An 18,607-nucleotide genomic window follows, 5' to 3' on the forward strand; every position below is an offset into this window, starting at 1 on the left:
CCTAAGGGGGTTGGATTGAAAGATCCCACATCGGAAAGGGCGGAAAAGTTACTAGGCTATATATATGTGGATTTCTCCTCCCCATGTGTAGACGCGCTTTTAGCATCTCCAAGGGGCAGGTCTTGCGGAGTGGGTTGGGCACTGTTAGTGCTACTGGAAAACAAAACTGGGGAGGGTAGATGACCCAGAACCGGACAATCTCCACAGTGGGGTCGGGGCGTGACACATTCTTTGTGTACTTGGCAATTGGCATCAAAAGAACAATTTTCTTCTCTTGAAAGTCATCTTCTCCCTCCATCTTGCTGGCTTCGTTTCCAACACTTACATGTGGCCCCTCTTTTTTGGGTTGGCCGTACACGTGGCACATGCCCCATGGATTGTTAATATCAAGGACTTGTTGGGTTTTGAACACAGGTTCTGAAGTGAGGCAATAGCTCTGATACCATGTGAAACAACCAATTACTCCAAAAGCTTAAGCTTATTTAATCATTTATACTTCAAATCTCTCCTCATCCTCTTTTGGGTTGACCGTACACAATGGGTTTTTAATATCAAGAAGGTTGGGTTTTGAATCCTGGACTGGGTAAGGCAATAACTCTGATACCATGTGAAACAACCAATTACTCCAGAAGCTTAAGCTGTTAGAGTTGATGTTATTTAATCATTTATACTTCAACACAGGTTTATTTGAATTTGCAAGCACATGCGAATGCCGGAACAGGTGGTGCCAAGAACTCATCTGCATTTCTCAAGGCTGCTACAACAAATTTGCTTCACACCATTAGCGAATCTGAGAAGGCCTCATATGTTGCACATATCAACAACTACCTTGGAGAAGATGACTTCCTGAAGAAATACATTCCCATAGATCCTTTGACGAACGATCTATTTGAGATTTCAAAGGATGGGGTTCTTCTATGGTGATTTTTCTGATAAACTTTCTCACAGTGGAATTGACCTTTGAAGCATTATTTATTATTTAGTACTACCACCACGACCACCACGACCACCACTACTACTACCATCATTATTATATTTTTAATGTATTAATTAGAATATTTTTTCTATGATGCAGTAAGCTTATCAATGTGGCAGTCCCAGGAACAATTGATGAACGGGCTATCAATACTAAGCGAATGCTAAACCCGTGGGAAAGGAATGAAAACCACACACTCTGTCTCAACTCTGCCAAGGCTATTGGATGTACTGTAGTCAATATTGGAACACAAGACCTAATCGAAGGGAGGGTAAAGTCGTTCATACCATTTCTGTCAATCTGTACTATGTTAGGGTTTAATCTTTTCAAACTCTTGAGATCATTGTATTTCTCAAATGACCGTATACTTTGATTCATACGTGAAAATGCTACTCACTTTGTTTACATTGGCTTTACTCTGTGCAGTAAAATGATCATCTTATCTTGCTTTTTCCATCATAACTTTGCTTATATATTCTGTCATGTTCTTTGGGACAATTACTAATAATAGTCTAGTAGGTTTTGTTGGATGGTAAAAAATGCCTATGTAATTGCTGCATTGCATCACAACCAAAGATTTTGTCTGCATTTTAACATTTTTTTCTTAATTTATCGTTTTAGGGACATAATAGTGATCCCAGATATAGGCTTCAACATGATTTGTTGTTGGACTGTTGTGCTAAGGGTTGATTAATTTGTCATATTCTTGTTTTTCATGTCTATTAGTTTTATGTTGAATGCACAAGTACTTTTGTCTGCTCAAAGACTGATATCCTATTGGATTTTATGTTCAGCCTCATCTACTTCTTGGGTTGATATCTCAAATTATTAAGGTACATTTTTGTGGCTCTCTCTCCTAACGGCAATTGTATTAAGTACTTGTCATGTAAAGATCTAAAGGAAACATATGAATTTTATAATTGTATCTGTAACGACCCGTTTTCCGTCGAGTCGCTACGAGCAAAAGAAAGTAAAAATCATGAAAATATTTTTTTTTTTTTTTTTTACAAGCATCAACCACGATAGAATCTTATTACAACTTGAATATGTCTTATCATAACAAAGTATCGATAGAAATGGTAAATGACGCAAGGCGTCAAAATGCAAAGACTCCAGGAATAAACTCTCTGATCACACAGTCCCTTATCCCATGGTTCCTTCATTTGCAAATGCTCCGCCTTCTAATGCCTCAACCCCTGTGGTGGAGGAATCAACGTCAGAGCAGGGTCATCCAGAGACCGAGCAAAGTAAAAGAGACAATAATAACAGTGCATACAATATAATCCACATCCTCAATAATGTCTAGAAACAATATCATAAAGATTACAATGCCCATGGCAATATAAATAAAAGCAATGACAATAATTTCAATTTATACTATGTATGCAACAATTATGAGACAGCACATTCCCCAGGTACATCCGGCTTTTCCCCCATTTATTTTTCGGTCAGTTCTTTTCTGACTTTTTCATTTTATTTTTCTGCCGGTGTCCTTGCCGCACGACTACCCACTACCCCTGTCTGAAGGTAGTGACGTTATGGACTTGGATTACGGTCTCGCATTTGCCGAGCCGGGGATACTATCCCTCGGGGATACTTTCCCTTTTTGGTTGGTTTGCCAACGAAAGGCAGTACACGCTTCTCGCGTTGGCCTTTGGACCTTAGGTCCCAGGATGATTCCACCACACCCTTAAGTTCCCCTTCACTCTACCCCATGTATGCAACATGTATGGAATTACTTACCTTTGCCTTTCTTCCTGCATTCATTTGATTCCAGGCAAGCGAGTATAAATTCACTAAGCAGGTATTTATCAAGCAATTTATAAGCAGAGCTATATTGCATAGACAATTATATTGAATACCATTACAAGACAAGGTCTAGCTGTCACCTGCCTTTTCAAACTTGGAAATGTGAGTGAAATTAGAACCTGAAAAGTCCCAATAGAGTAGGAAATGATTATCCTGAAAATAAGACCACACATACCATTATTTGTATAGTGGTTTATGCGAATACTTATACCCCATTTCTGTCAGATTTGGATTCAAGAATTACTACACCAAAAGCTCATAAATCTGGTATGTTTGGAACCCAAAAACACCCACACGTACAGTGTTAAATCTGTCCTGTTTTGGGCTCGGAGATACACACACATACAGTACATAAATCTGTCCCGTTTTTGGATTCAAGAATTACACACCCAAAGCTCATAAATCTGGTATGTTTGGAACCCAAAAACACCCACACGTACAGTGTATAAATCTGTCCTGTTTTGGGCTCGGAGATACACACACATACAGTACATAAATCTGTCCCGTTTTTGGATTCAAGAATTACACACCCAAAGCTCATAAATCTGGTATGTTTGGAACCCAAAAACACCCACACGTACAGTGTATAAATCTGTCCTGTTTTGGGCTCGGAGATACACACACATACAGTACATAAATCTGTCCCGTTTTTGGATTCAAGAATTACACACCCAAAGCTCATAAATCTGGTATGTTTGGAACCCAAAAACACCCACACGTACAGTGTATAAATCTGTCCTGTTTTGGGCTCGGAGATACACACACATACAGTACATAAATCTGTCCCGTTTTTGGAGACATAAGATGCTCTCATTTTCAAACACAACCTGGCCCACTTTTGGTCCTAAAATCTTCGACCAACAGTGTGAAAATCTGGTCCCATTTGGACCTCAATACTTATATATATATAGAACATAAATCTGGACATATTTGGTGATCTCGTTTAAGGTACAAAACAGTACTAGGATTTAAATTTTATAATTAAAATCTATAGATATATACGTACATGTAAGCACAAATTAAATATATACAAATTCCAGGTTTAAACCTAAGTGTATATGCCCATGTAATACAATAGATATTTCAGATTAAATACGGTAAATCAGGCACATAATTTCGCATATATCAATGTAAATATAATTTTTTTTTTTTTTATTTAACTATATAACAGTACGCACGTATTCATATGGTTAGGTAAGTCTCCTCCTTGTCTTTTCTTCCTCTCCCTCTATTCTTCTTTTCTTTCTTATTTTCTTATTTATTTTGTTTTGAACGAGTCTCTCTCTCTCTCTCTCTGCTGAAATTTTGGGCGTGAGAGGAAAGAGAAGACAAGGTCACGATTGTATATGCCCCTCCTTTTGCCTAGTTTCATTTGTTTACAACAACCTTAATTATTTATTTTTAACAGAGATATGGGTTTTGCATATGATGAAATCGTGAGATTTGAGCATGGTTTTTGTGATACATGAGATGTGGAAATCCAAGAATTTAAAAATAAAGACACTTACTTGTTGTAAAAGAATGATGGAGGTTGAAGAAGAATAGAAGGACCAATGGTTTCTTCTCTCTATTTCCTTACTTCTCTTTTCTTTCTTTTCTTTTCTTTTTTTCTTCTCTTCTTTTTTTTTTTTCTTCTTTTCTTTCTCTATTTATAGATGTATTTTCACCCACCATCTTCTTAAAATAAGATTAACAATAATGATTTCACCCACCATTAACAATAATGATTTCACCCACCATCTTCTTAAATAAGATTAACAATAATGATTTCTCCCACCATCTTCTTAAATAAGATTAACAATAATGATTTCACCCACCATTAACAATAATGATTTCACCCACCATCTTCTTAAATAAGATTAACAATAATGATTTCTCCCACCATCTTCTTAAATAAGATTAACAATAATGATTTCTCCCACCATCTTCTTAAATAAGATTAACAATAATGATTACTCTCTTAAATTAAGACTAACAATAATAATTAATCTCATTAATTATTATTTTTATTGGTAAGTGCAACTATAGTGGTTGTGGTGTGACCCGCTATTTGTGGGTCCTGCTTGTTGTGGGGCCCGCTGATGTGGGACCCGCTTGTGTGGGACCCGCTGATGTGGGACCCGTTTGTGTGGGACCCGCTAATGTGGGGCCCGCTTATGTGGGACCCACTGTAAATAGTAATTTTTGAAAAGTGACTATTTGGTAATGCCGATGATTACTCACCTATATATTTTTACCGGTTATTACAGTATCTATCCATCTAGAGGCCATGATTTGAAGGCTTAAAGGGGGTATACATGGAGTGTAACCATTATGATCTATTCTTGATGATGTTAATCTTATAGATTCAATTGCTGGCGGACCTCAACTTGAACAAAACACCTCAGTTGGTAGAGTTAGTCGATGATAGTAAGGTGAAGACTAGCCCTTTCTTGATTGTGGTTTTATTTATCTTTGAAGTATATCTGTTTTTTCCTTTCTAGATATCACAAATAATTGCACAATTCAGTACCTTGTTATGCTTTGATATGTGAGTCTTACAAGCCAACAGGATGTCGAGGAGCTAATGAGTCTACCACCGGAGAAAATCCTACTAAGGTGGATGAACTTTCAACTTAAGAAAGCAGGATACAAAAAAACCATAACAAATTTCTCTTCAGATGTGAAGGTAGTTAAAATGTGATTTTGATTAGAAAATTGAAATTTTTTACTTTATTATTTTTGGAATCTATCTTTATTTTTTTCTCATCAGCTTGGAACTATTATACTGTCATGTAATGAAACTATGTCAGTGAAGGAAAGTGTTGCGTGGAATTGTATGTATTCAATTCTTTTATATGTGCAAATAGGTTGGAGCAAGGTATAAAACCTTGCCGTCGATTGATTTGGTGAGCTGTCCAAGTTGACAAAACATGCTTTGATCATGAAAAAAGTCCTATAATTTTCCAAATTTCTGTCCATTTTCCATTAAGTTAAAAAATTGAGCATTTTGTGAGATGTGAGAGTTTTCAGTATTGAGTGAGTTGAATTGACTCTAAAGAGCTTCAAGTTGACTTTTCATGCTGTTGAACTGGTGATCTTTTGGGGACTTGCTCATTGCACTTTTTGAAAACTAACTGAGTCATCATCGACTCGGTTTTACCTTGAATGAGTTTTTCCCTACCAAATCAATTAAAAACTCCTTTCATTCGTCCGAGTTGTTGAAAAGTTGATCACATCAATCATTAACTTGCACGAGTTGACTAATCTTACCTTGGCCTAGTTCTTTTGGCAAGTTCGGGTATTAAACACTGGCCCAATGTTAACCAAGGTGAGCGAGATTTCTTCATATATCTTTTGATAAACACTTTTAACTTATGAATGGAGAAATTTTGGTTGTAAAATATGTGTTTCTTGTGCACGAAAGTGGCAGAATTGATCAATCATATTTTCATCCATTGCAAGGTGGCAAGTTTTGTGTGGAGTTCGATCTTAAGGTTGTTTGGTATGTAGTGGTTTTCCCAAATTTCTTTGTTGACCTTTTTAGTATTCATATAAACATGCCTTTTGGGGATAAAGATATCCCTAGCTGGGAGTTTGCCTTGCAGATTAAGAGTTCTATCATTGATTGGGCCCTTGTGCGAACTAGATTTTGTGAGATTTCGGTTGGAGCCCACGCATCACCCCACCCCCCTCACCTCCTTTTTTTTGTAATTAGAGGGAGATTATATATAACTGCCATAGAGCGGATATAGCTTTTCTAAGATAGGTAACCCCAGCCATCACTTCTTTGAAGGGTAATTTTAATGGTAGTTGGATAGGTAATTCATGTCCAATGGGAATTCTTGGGGCATTTGGAAATGAGAGAGGAGAGGAGTTGAAGGTTTATTTTGCTGGTTGGGTTGGGAAACTTATGAAGTTGAGTTTCAGACTTTTGCTATCCTCATTGGTCTTTGTATTTTTCAAAATGGATGAGGAGGTCCACTTTGGGAGGAGGGGACTCATCATATGCTATAGCTTTTACAAAACTGTAGCTTGGACTTGTTGAAATGCTTGAAGCTTGATGTGCCTTCTTGCACATTTTATGAGAAGCCAATTAGATTGCTAATTCTTTAGTTAGAGAGGGGTTTCTAGACTTTAGCCATTGGAACAGCTATTCCCCTTTTGTAGTGCATTATGCTTCCTTTACGTATTTTTGCTTTTATATTGGGATTGACTTTGTTCATGTTTCCTTGCATTTTTGTTTTGCTTTCTTTAGTGTATCACATATCTTGTTAATAAATTTCTCACCAAGGGTAGTTCTTGAAAGTACATCCTCTGGTTTTTTTCTCAGGTTTTTATTGTGAACATATTGAAAAAATTATAATTTAACACAGTTAAAAATATAAGAACCTAAAAAGATGAAGATAATTAAAGTAGAAAAAGACAAACGATAACATTTATTCATAGTTGGAAACTTTAGAACTCATGCTCATACCAACCAGCTAAATTATGACTTGGGCGAGTTAGGATGAGATAAGAGTCTAGGGGTGAAAGTTGAGTCGAGTTTACTTGGGTAGGGGTAATACCCAAGTAGAGCCCATGTCTAAAATTATAAACCCAAACCCGATCCCACCAGTTGGGGAGACTACCCAAACGCAAACCTAAGTCAAAATTTACAAACCCAGGGTACCCAACCCAAGAAATGAATATGGGTTGACTGTTCTGATTTAACCCATTTGGGTGACTGTTTTTAGTCCAGCTGGGTACCCGTTTTTAGTCCATCTGGGTACCCAAATTTAGCCTATTAAGGTACTAAAGCACCACAAAGAAAAATATTGAATATAAGAGAACAAATGCAATCTTGTAAATAATCAATATATCAGGCTACAATTAAAAATTGTCGATAGATCTCAGTTGGTCAATATTGAATTTTTTGACATAAAAACTACTTAGTCTGTTCTCTTCATTTATAGGCGCTTAGATAAAGGCTAAGGCTTTGCTACATGGAATATTCCCTTGTGACAATTGAATCGTGTATTTAGTTCTTTGGACAAAGGGAGGAAGAAGGGCTGGAGGGATAGTTGCAACTTACCATTGAATTTGATTTTGTGCTTTGAGAGTTCTTAATTTTTTTCAAGTTTATTTGTTTTTGAATGTTATATCAGTTGCGTCATTTTATACTGCTACATCTGGTATTAGACAAGTAAGATGGAGTTGAGCTGGAATGACTAAATCCAGAGGTGAATATATCATTTTGTTTAGAACGTGTGAATTTAACATGTATAACACTGTATATGAGGAGGTTCATGTTTCTCTGGTTGCAAGAGCGTATACCCAAGCCAACCTAACTTTAACTTGGGCTTTGGACAAAATGCCCAAGCCCAAACCGAGTAAGCTTAAAGTTATCCCAAACTACAGTTTTAAATTTCGGTTTCGGTTTCGGTCGTCAAGGAAATGGTCCCGGTTTCAATTGGAAATTTCAGTGGAAATCCTGTAAAATCACGGAAACATTTGGAAACACATGCAAATGCCATCGTTCAACTTCATTGGTTAAAATGAATTCAAATATGTCATTGTATTTATTTTTCTCAAGTGATATAAGCTTGTCGTGTGGTCATTTTATGTATTTATCTGAAGTGATATAAGACGGTCAAGTCCTAGTATTTTCTCGTGGATGACACGTGGTGATTTTCTTTCAACTTCACCTTGACCTGGAGATAGTTTGGATTATGCAATAAATTGGTCCCAGAGTGCAGTACCAATATCTTACCATGAATTTGTTGCTACTGCAGGATGGGGAGGCTTACGCTTGCCTGTTAAATGTTCTTGCACCGGAACACTGTAACCAGGATGTGATGTCTGTAAAGAATCTTCTGGAAAGAGCAAAATTAATCCTTGAACACGCAGATAGGATGGGTTGCAAAAGATATTTAACCCCAAAAGATATCGTTGAAGGTTCACCAAATCTCAACCTTGCCTTTGTTGCACATATTTTCCAGCACAGGTGAGAATAACAATCCAGGGAGACACAAGTTTCCTTTAATCTGATCAAGTAAACCTTTTTTTTAATCCTGAAAGGTTATCTGCAATTCTGCATCAACCCAAGGCCCTTTGTATTATGCTGGCCTGTAGTTAGCCAGATATTTGCTTGTGTAAGGTTTAACTGCACCTTTATATTTTTAGTTGTAGGAATCATGTCTTGTTAAGCTAGTGGAACATTCTGGGTGATGGCTTTATTTGTGCATTTTGGAGATACATTTTATTAACTGTTACGGGGAAGGAGCTTTCTCACTTGAAGATGATGTGATATGCAAATTCGGGTTATTTACATAATGGTATCTTGGGTTTTGCATCTGGAGTAGCAGATGTGAATCCGGCTTTTTTTTTTTGCTTGGGTGACTTGAGAGGATGACAGGGGCAAACCCGGCTGTGTTTTTTTTTTTTTTTTTCTTTTTTGTTATTGTTGGTGGCTTATCGTGGACCATATTTTCTTTTTGTCTTTTTTCTTTCCTCTTAATTAATTATTGTTCATAAGAAATAATTTCATAATGGTTTAAATTTGAACAGTTGCCCAACTTGGGCCTCTTTCGATGTTTAGGAGAGAGCAGCACAAAATGGGTGAAGAAGAATTCCTTGGATACAGGAAGCTCTTTCCAATGCCAGAGAAAGCAAAAAGCAATGTAGCCTATGTAAAGCTTACATTGATTGACAGTTATACCACGCGAGTTTCCTTATCTGCAGAGGAAGGTCAACAAAATCCTCATCCAAAATAAAGTTAAAAATTCTAGACATGCTCCCAAAGAGGAGGATAAAGTTCTCCCTGCGCATGGATGAATTTGTTGAGAAAAGCATGGGTATATGAGTGTAAAATAAGTCACTTTTCCATCTATGATTCCAAGATCTTTTCAAACTATTCTAGCATCAATAGGCTTGCTGGTGGGTTCAATATTACATCTCTTGTGACTTTTGCATATTTATCATTTCTAAAACAATGCAAGCACATCTTTTAGTGATGGGGTTTTTTTCATGTGGTGATATTTGCACATTTTCTAATTCAGGTGTTTCAAATTTACTGTGATTTTATCTTTGTAGAGTTTTGTGCTTGGTGAGAAAAAATGCCCTGTTTTGGGTATGAGGATTGGCAATGCCGGAATGGCCAGTATCATAATTTCAGTTGGCGGAAGACCTGTAGAATTTGCAATAACCCTGGGACGCATCTGGCTGCGTTGGGGAAAGGGGGTGCTCGTAATCGAAAGAAAGAAATGGGGAACTGTACCCCTTGCCCATACCTTAATTTCGAGTGGCGAAAGAATTGTCGTTGGTCGAAGTAGAACCCCTTTCAAGTGGGTTCCTCGCCCCTTATCCTGCTCCCCAGCCAGCCCGGCCTTGACCCAGTTGGACGATGACCCGTGGCCCGATACAGGCACTATTACTCACCAGATTGGAGGATCCCCGAGATTGTGCATCACTGGTAAGGAAGTGGAGGTTCGAATGGAATCCCTAAAGTCCTGTTTGATTGGGAAAAGGAAGAACCCTATCGGAGCTTTAGAAGACCTTTGGCTCTGGCCAAAAACTTCTTGGAACATTCCATCGTTGTAATGCCCATGTATTCTGTCGGAAGACAAAGTTCTGTTTATGTTCGACTTTGAAATGTAGGCTCTCAAGGTTCTTTCTTCTAGTTTTGAATCTTTAGCACCCTATCTGAATTCGCTTTCACTATGGAAAAAGGAATTTGTTCAAGGGGAAGAACCTATTTGGGTCAATCTTTACGGTATCCCGTTACATGCTTAGGCAATATCAACGGTGGAGGCCATAGGTGGTTTGCTTGGCAGAGTTCTAGAAACTAAGATGGAAGGTAATCATCAACACTGTATGAGCTTTGTCTCGGTCGAAGTCCTTGCTTCCCGAAGGATTGTCTCAGGCTCCATTGTTGTCATCAGAATTTTAGACCATACCTATAGGATTGGTATCGAATTCCCTGAGCATCCTGGGTCTTTTGTTCCTTTGGCTCGGCGGGCGCTCCGGCAGTTTTAGACCCTGATTATGGGGATAGGTCGGAGCCCCGTAATTTTTCCCGCCCCTCTCTGATTTCAAATTTCGAATTCTTGATGGCGTGGGCCTGCATGGGCTTTGATTCTCTTGGGCCCCTTGGATTGGTCCTTAATACCTTTTAGGGCTTTTGGGTGTGAGTATTAGTTTCCGAGGGTAGTATCGTCTTTACTTTGGTAGGCGTGTCCTTTCCTTTTTTGGTTCGGTTTTCCGAGGAGGGGTTAATTGGTCTCCTTAATTTTTATTGGGTAAAGTTGTGTAGTTGCCTCTAGGTTTTCTTTGCCTTCGTTCTTTCTTTGCTTCTCGTTGGAGTATTTCGTGGTTGCTTCTTTTCTGTCTTCTGGTCTTGTATCGTATTTGGGTTCTGTTCTTTTAGCTTATCTCTGAGAATGGATAGTCATGACCCCTCTTCTAGTTTCCCGATCGTTTATGAAGGTAGAAGAGCACGTCTGTCTTCAGAGGTGAGAATTCTGAAAGATATTTTAAGGAGGATGGAGGAGGCGGTTTATGATGAAGAAAAGGCTGCCTTAATGGATCCTTGGCCCAAGGAGGTAGCTGATGACCTACTCCGAAAGCAATGGGATATTTTCAGACAGGAGGCTCAAGAATGCCCATTCACCCTAAACCGGCTCACAGGGTCAACGGAGATTAGGGAAACCCAATCACCTCTCTTTGCACATCCGTTCTTCAAATTTCTTCTGGCAGAAGAAAAAGATATGAGGAGGCTTAACTGGGAAGCCAATAAAATTATTGGCATTCGGGAAGTGAAAGGAAGAATTGCGGATAAGACCTTCCCCAGTCGTCTGGAGTCTGGAGCAAGTTCCAGAGGAACTTCTTTGTAGAAATGCCGGATTTTATGATTCAGCACGTCTTGGAGAATCTTGAGAAGTGTGCGACTTAAGGTTTCTAGGGGGAAGACTGGTTCCGAGGAACCACTGTTTTTGGGTATGTGTAGAGGTCAACCGAACGGTTTCTTGTAATACAATAGGTAGTTAAAAGAAAGCTGGGGCAATTAAATTGGTGGTTACTTCTGAAGAGATCTGGATTTGTTTCTTTTTGCTGATTGGACGTTTTTGGAAGGCATAGTTGAAGGTTGCAGGAAAACCTGATAAGCAAGAAAGTTCAGATGTTGGAGTTTGTATACAATCTTTTATGTTTTTGCTTTGGGTTCCAGGCATAGGCTTGTGGATTATCATACTATGTAATTTCTAGTGGGACTGCTGGTCCCCATGTATATTTCATGGTATGAATATGATAGTCACTTTTCAAAAAAAATATTACATCTCTTGTGTCTTGGCTGACTCCTGTATTAGGAATGTTCTAGGATGTTGCAAGGGCTCTTTCAATGAATGCTTAGAGCACTCTTTACCTACTTTTTCTGAAAGTCCTAGTTTATATAGGAGTAACTGTGGGGACTGGAGATGTAGAAATTGCATGTTCATCAATTTTTGTTTCAGGATATCTGCAAGCAATGTCAGATGATTAGAGAGAAGACCCAAGATGAGGAATTTGGAGTTCTTGAGAGGCTCAGCCCCCCCTCCCCCCCCCCCCCCAAAAAAAAAAAAACACACACACACACACACACACAAAAACATGCACACAAAATAAAAAATTAAAAAAGGTTGAATTTGTTGTTCAACGTCTAGGATGTGTCGGCCACCGTTGCAGTTGATGTAGAAAACGGTTCAAAGGACCAGGGCATATCGTACCTGAGGCTGCCTCTGATGGATAAATGGCGCTTGGAGGGCAAGGCACAGAAGAAAATGGAGAATGGCAAGATGAAGGTGGTGGTTGATAGTGCGATCTTAGGAGGAAGGAGATGTTTCCTCAATGGATGTGCGGTACGCATGATTAAGCCTAGCGAGAGGATGAATCAGGCCTAGGAATGGATTGAACACAAATCGGCTGTTGAAAGATGACCATCTTACACTTAGATGGGAGGACATATGATCCTGCTAAATTTAAAGGAGTATAGGAGGTATCAAGAGCAATCGGGGGGATGGAAGGGGAGGTGGAGTTTCCTCTCGTCCTTTGGACTCTGGAACACAACTCAGAGGATTACTTTCACGGTTTTGGATATACATATGATCTCGATCTTCATGCATTGGGGAGAGAAAACCTAAGAGCAATTAGATAGTATGTCGGCTCGGTGTTGGAAGTGAATGAGATATCGGAGAGGGATGAGAATCTGGAGTATGCCATAATGAACGTGGAGGTGAGAGCGAGCTTTTTAAGTTTGGCTACCGTCGAGATACTTGTGGATAGACTACATGTGGTTGACATTAGGGAGGAGCTAGAGGCAGTTTCGGTGGGGAGTTGAAGCCTGACAAAAGCAGGGGCGGAGCTACATGTAGCATAATGGGGGCAGCTGCCCCTGTTGAGTTGGGCCAAACTCCTTAATACGCCCAACTCAATTGGGCCCACCCCCTTTAAAATTTGAAGCCTGCCCCCCTTATGTATAAGCCTGCTCACAAAAGAGTAGGTCTTGAATGAGTTAAGGGTTGAAACACAGGACAAGGAGATGATCGTCAGGAGCCTAGTTATCATGCTTCTTAGCCGTGGAAGCCTTACACACAATTCGTTGAGGGAAAATCCCGAATTGGATAAAAAATTGACAGGTTGGTGTGAGCTTATCCATGCATTTCTGCTCTCTTTGAATAGGAATCCATTTTTCGAAAGATAGTCTTTCGTGCTTTGGTGGGTCGTCTAAGCTACTTTCGATGACCTATGTTGTGTTGAAGGGATACCTATACGATCCGATCGATTGCATAAGGCCCACGGTAACAACAGAACTGTGGAAAGTATTAAAAAAAGACAGTTCTTTTCTATTATATTAGTATTAGTTAGTGATCCCGACTCGGAACGATAGTTTGTAACACTAACCATCTAAGAAAGCTAATGACTTAAATTGTAGAAACCAAATTTGGAGCATGGATACCTATAAATTATCTTGTTCTTGTTATGGGTCTACCTCATGACATTTACCTATTTGCATAACTTATTTTTAGACCATTGCTTAGTGTTAGACATTTTGCATGGGCAAATCACACGCACATACTAAAATGTTAGATAGCAAAAAATGTGGTAAATATATATTTTTTGTGATTGTAGTGTTCCATGACCTTTTTGTGGATATAATCTGTAGTGTTTAATATACCAAATAGAACTTGCTCAGATTTAACATTAAGTCCTTCATTGTTTCTTTGTTGTCTCCAAAACATGAACCCCTGCTTGTTTGTGGGAGCTTGTTGATTGGTCTCTCTTGTGGTCTTATTCATTCGTATCTTAGTTTATCTTTGTAATGTTAACACATTTATTACCCACTCTTTTGTTTTTTCTTTAGTGTCTGTTGACTGTCATATTTTCTGACTCTTTTTTGGTTTGGTGTGATCTGTCATATTTTTTATGCTAATTATTTTAATTTGTCCCCTGTAGGAATGGGTTATCATTACAGACCAAACAAACCTCTGTACTTGAAACTGTCTCAGATGATGCAAAAGACTCTAGGGAAGAGCTAGCATTTAGACTATGGATCAATAGTTTTGGAAATTCAACTTATATCAATAATGTCTTTGAAGATCTAAGAAACGGGTGAGCTAGTAATTTATCATATTATTGTTTTATGTTATTGTTTCTGATTCATCTGAAATGAGATGTCTATACTCCGTGCAGATGGGTTCTTTTAGAGGCCCTTGACAAGGTGTCACCAGGGATAGTTAATTGGAAGATTGCAACCAAGCCTCCAATTAAAATGCCATTCAGGAAAGTGGAAAACTGCAACCAAGTTGTCAAGATTGGGAAGCAATTGAAGTTTTCCCTAGTTAATGTTGCAGGGAATGATATTGTTCAAGGAAATAAGAAACTCATATTGGGTATGTCTCCAACCATATTGACCGTAACTAAAATTTTCTGCAGACATAAATCTTCATGGTCTTGATTGGAATTCTAAGCTTAACATCTTGTGTTTGTATTTAAAGATGATTTTAAAATTTATGTATATGGAAACACTTTTTTGTGATGCCAAGTGAGGAGATTCACCCTTTTCATCTAATGAAAGAAATGATCAATATGTTCCAGCTTATTTGTGGCAATTGATGCGATACAACATCCTCCAACTTTTGAAGAACTTGAGATTTCATTCCCATGGAAAGGAGATCGTAGATGCGGATATTTTAAATTGGGCTAACACCAAAGTGAAAAATTCAGGAAGACATTCTCATATTGGCAGTTTCAAGGTATTGTAAAATAATACTTAGCTTGTATAGTGTCAGAAGGAACTTTGTTACAAATTACAACTGAGGCTTGATCCCAACATTTCATGGTGCACCTTTAACTTGGGATCAGGTTGAGGGACATCAAAGGCATAGTTGAGGCATACCTAATGCTTCGTCCATAGTTTCAAAACTCCTCTGCATCATTGTGGACTCCCTCGAGTCGACTCCCTTTTACCTTGGCCGTGTACTTCCTCGACTCTGCATTTTGCCCTATACAGTCATTCAAAACTCCTCTGACTCTCCCGAGCAAGGTTTGAAATTTTTAAAATTTCGGTGGAAAATTCGGTAATTTCGCTGGAAATTTTAAAATTTCGGTGTAAATTTTGGTTTTGGTCTCCGCCGAAATCCGAAATGTCGGTGGAAATTTCAGTATTTAGGCTGAAATTTAAAACCATGCTCCTCAGTTATGATCGCGTTAACCGAGTACTCAACTGTGTCGGCCGAGTACTTTAGCGCATTGTGCCAAGTCGACTAGGATTTGCTTTGGTCTCATTTTGACCCGCATCCACGTAAAACAGTGGTTTCATCTAATAGATGAGGGCTAAGCCCAAGCTTGTAAAATCACCCACGCAATCTAGGTGATTGATCTCCTAGTGCCTATGAATTCCTGAGTCCAGATGATTGCTTCAATTACTAAACAATATGTATTTATATACATTTATAATTAATATGTATAAACATACACATATTGAGTTGAGTTGAGTATGTATAAACATACACAAAAACATATGCTATGCATACATATAACATGCAAAGAAGCTAAGGAAATGAAACAAAATGCAGAACAGCTAGGAGAATGAAAGAAATCAACCGGTACTACCTACCTACCCATGCTATCTGCCTAATTGACTTTGATCTTCCTTATCTAAGGTGGAAATGACCACTTCAAGCTTCCAAAGGTGATGCTTAGCACCCCTAGTTGAGGGTGGTACCTAGAATTCTAGAAAGTTAGGTAGTTACCTTGTCCTAGGTCCAGCAGGCAATGATTCCCTAGGCAAAAGACCCTACCCTCAGTATGTAACTGGCTCTTTCCTTGAGTTGCATGCTTCATGTCTAATCACCTGAGTAACAACTGAGGAACAGGTGAATTTAGCCTTGAATAATTTGTTTTGGGTAAATCTAACCTACTCCATCCATGGCTGAAACAAAATCCACTTATATTTGAGGTCACAGATCTCTATGATTTCTCCATGACCTTTGGTTTGATTAGTATTGTGATGTGGAGTTCTCGTCCCGTCTAAGTTATAAATTCCGTTTTGTTTGCCGTTTCGTTTTGGTGACCGGAACGGAATGTTTTGGTGTTTCGTATATTTCGTTCCGTGTTTCGTTCGAAACTTTTCCTTCCGCTACGACGAGGGAATTTGTTTTCAATAGTTAAAAGGGAAAAATACACTTAGACCCCCTGTGGTACACATTCAACTTAACCCCTAATGTTTAAAAAGTTACAAGTAGACTCCCTGTGGTTTCAATTTGTATAAGGTAGGCCCCCTCAGTTGACGGTCCGTCCACAGATTGAAGGGTTAGGATGATCCGATGGAGCTGATTTTTTGGGCACACCCTATCTATGTCAGGGCCCATCAAATAAACGCTTTGGATCATCCAAACAATGCGGGCCCATACCAGAATCCAAACACTACCAAAAACACAGTGGGCCCACATTATTTGGATGATCTAAAGAGTTCATTTGATGGGCCCTGACATAGATAGGATGTGCCTAAAAAATCAGCTTCATCGGATCATCCTAACCCTTCAATCTGTGGACGAACCGTCAACTGAGGGGGTCTACCTTACACAAATTGAAACCACAAGGGGGTCTACTTGTAACTTTTTAAACATTAGGGGTTAAATTGAATGTGTCAGAAACCACAGGGGGTCTAAGTGTATTTTTTCCCTAGTTAAAAATATGAAAAAATTCCAAAAAAATCAGAACTTGTTAGAAAAAATAAGAAACAATTAAATGAACCAATAAAAAAAAAACAATTAAATGAACCAAATATGTAAAAAAACGTCTTTATTACTTAAAAAACAAAGTTTGAAGTGTGTAGTTGAAGCTTAGAGTGGAGAATAGTATGTAGGAAAGTGTAGTAGTGGAAGTTGTAAGAGAAGGTGAAGGAGAAGTTCGTGGGGAAAAATGGTTAGAGGGGTATATATAGAGGTGTAAGGGCTTTTCGATGCGAAAAGACGTAAAATACTCTTCCAACGGCCATAAACGGTCATAAAACTAGGGTAAAAGGGTAATAAAGAAATCCTAATGGCTATAATGGCATTGCCGTATTTTTTTTTCAAAAAATTTGCGCATTTTCAATCATTTCTGGAGGAAACAGGGCATTCCACCCGTTTCGTCTGGAATTCCGGCCGGAATGGACCGGAATTCCGGGGCGGAACGGAAAATATGCCCAAACCGTTCCGGATTCCCAGCTGGAACCGGAATTCCTGTCCATTTCTTCCGGAACGAAACGGAATTGATCACTTGGCGTCCCGTATATGTCTTATGGCTTTTCCCTTCTTAACGAATTACTTGTTGGAAAAAAAACTTCTCTTGTGAGGAGCAAATCATATGCATTACAGGAGTTTCCTTTGTTTTTCGTGGCAGAAATAGGCATGAAATATCTGCTACTTTCAGTTTCCGTGGACCCCAAGCATATTACTCCACAAATTAGCAGAATGAGATGATATAGCTCATCCGATTTGCAATTATTGAGATAATCCAAAATCGGCCCTAAATTGATCGTTTTGTGTGCTCAACATTTTGTTTTATTTATTTATCTCATATTTGTTAGTTTTTAGCATTTTCCCTTGAAAATTGTGGTTCACATACTTTTTAAACCAAATTGTCTTTGCGTTTATACTCATTCTTGGATTCCTTCATAGCTGGTCTTGTGTACTTACATTCTCAAAATTATACTTTATTTTATTGTTACTAGTTACTACAGTATAAATTGATGATCTTTAAGGATACTAGTTAACATGTGGATATGGTGTCGAGGTTTCAGTATATGTGTTGTGATCATTTTAGTATTGCAGGATAGGAGTCTTTCTGATGGCATTTTCTTCCTTGAGCTGCTCAGTGCGGTGGAGCCCAGAGTTGTGAATTGGAGCCTTGTCACAAAAGGAGAAAGTGGTAATTTCTCTAACCTTGTATTTAAATGGGAAGCAACATTATCAACTCAACACTAGTTTCTGGACTTTGTATGATTTGGTGCTCAATGGTTTCCAATTCGTAATTGTGAAAATGATATATTAGTTTATCCATGTCATAATAAAGTTCATGTTGGGTAACATTATTGCCATGGAGTATATTCCTAGAACAAAACCTTGACCTGATTTTTAGTCACAAATAGTTGTGCCAGACTAGGAGAAATTATGAAGAACAGGCTAAGCTCTTTCATGATAGTTGTTTATAATAGTTTTTATTGTAGGTGAGACAAGTGTGTAACTGTCTCTAACAAACTGCTTAACTCTCGTAATATGGTGGTATTACTATCAAACATAGTTGCAGAATATGCATAATGCCTTTATGCTTGAACCTCACTTTTGT

The 18,607-nt window shown here is 38.4% G+C and overlaps 1 protein-coding gene across 1 annotated transcript in view; it reads left to right on the plus strand.

The window, feature by feature from the left end:
* Window positions 1–18,607, plus strand: part of LOC143889928 (fimbrin-2-like) — a 41,768-nt gene that overhangs the window by 4,173 nt on the left and 18,988 nt on the right. The window contains exons 3-12 of the mRNA XM_077394330.1: window positions 682–920; window positions 1,076–1,247; window positions 1,771–1,809; window positions 5,131–5,199; window positions 5,337–5,453; window positions 8,539–8,750; window positions 14,231–14,386; window positions 14,468–14,667; window positions 14,873–15,030; window positions 18,094–18,190. Of these exons, the coding sequence (XP_077250445.1) occupies window positions 682–920; window positions 1,076–1,247; window positions 1,771–1,809; window positions 5,131–5,199; window positions 5,337–5,453; window positions 8,539–8,750; window positions 14,231–14,386; window positions 14,468–14,667; window positions 14,873–15,030; window positions 18,094–18,190 (1,459 nt within the window). The remainder of the gene's footprint in view (window positions 1–681; window positions 921–1,075; window positions 1,248–1,770; window positions 1,810–5,130; window positions 5,200–5,336; window positions 5,454–8,538; window positions 8,751–14,230; window positions 14,387–14,467; window positions 14,668–14,872; window positions 15,031–18,093; window positions 18,191–18,607) is intronic.

This window comes from Tasmannia lanceolata, unplaced genomic scaffold, assembly GCF_043159265.1.
Source record: "Tasmannia lanceolata isolate RefF3 unplaced genomic scaffold, GAP_Taslan_0.1 ptg000013l, whole genome shotgun sequence".
NCBI lineage: Eukaryota > Viridiplantae > Streptophyta > Magnoliopsida > Canellales > Winteraceae > Tasmannia > Tasmannia lanceolata.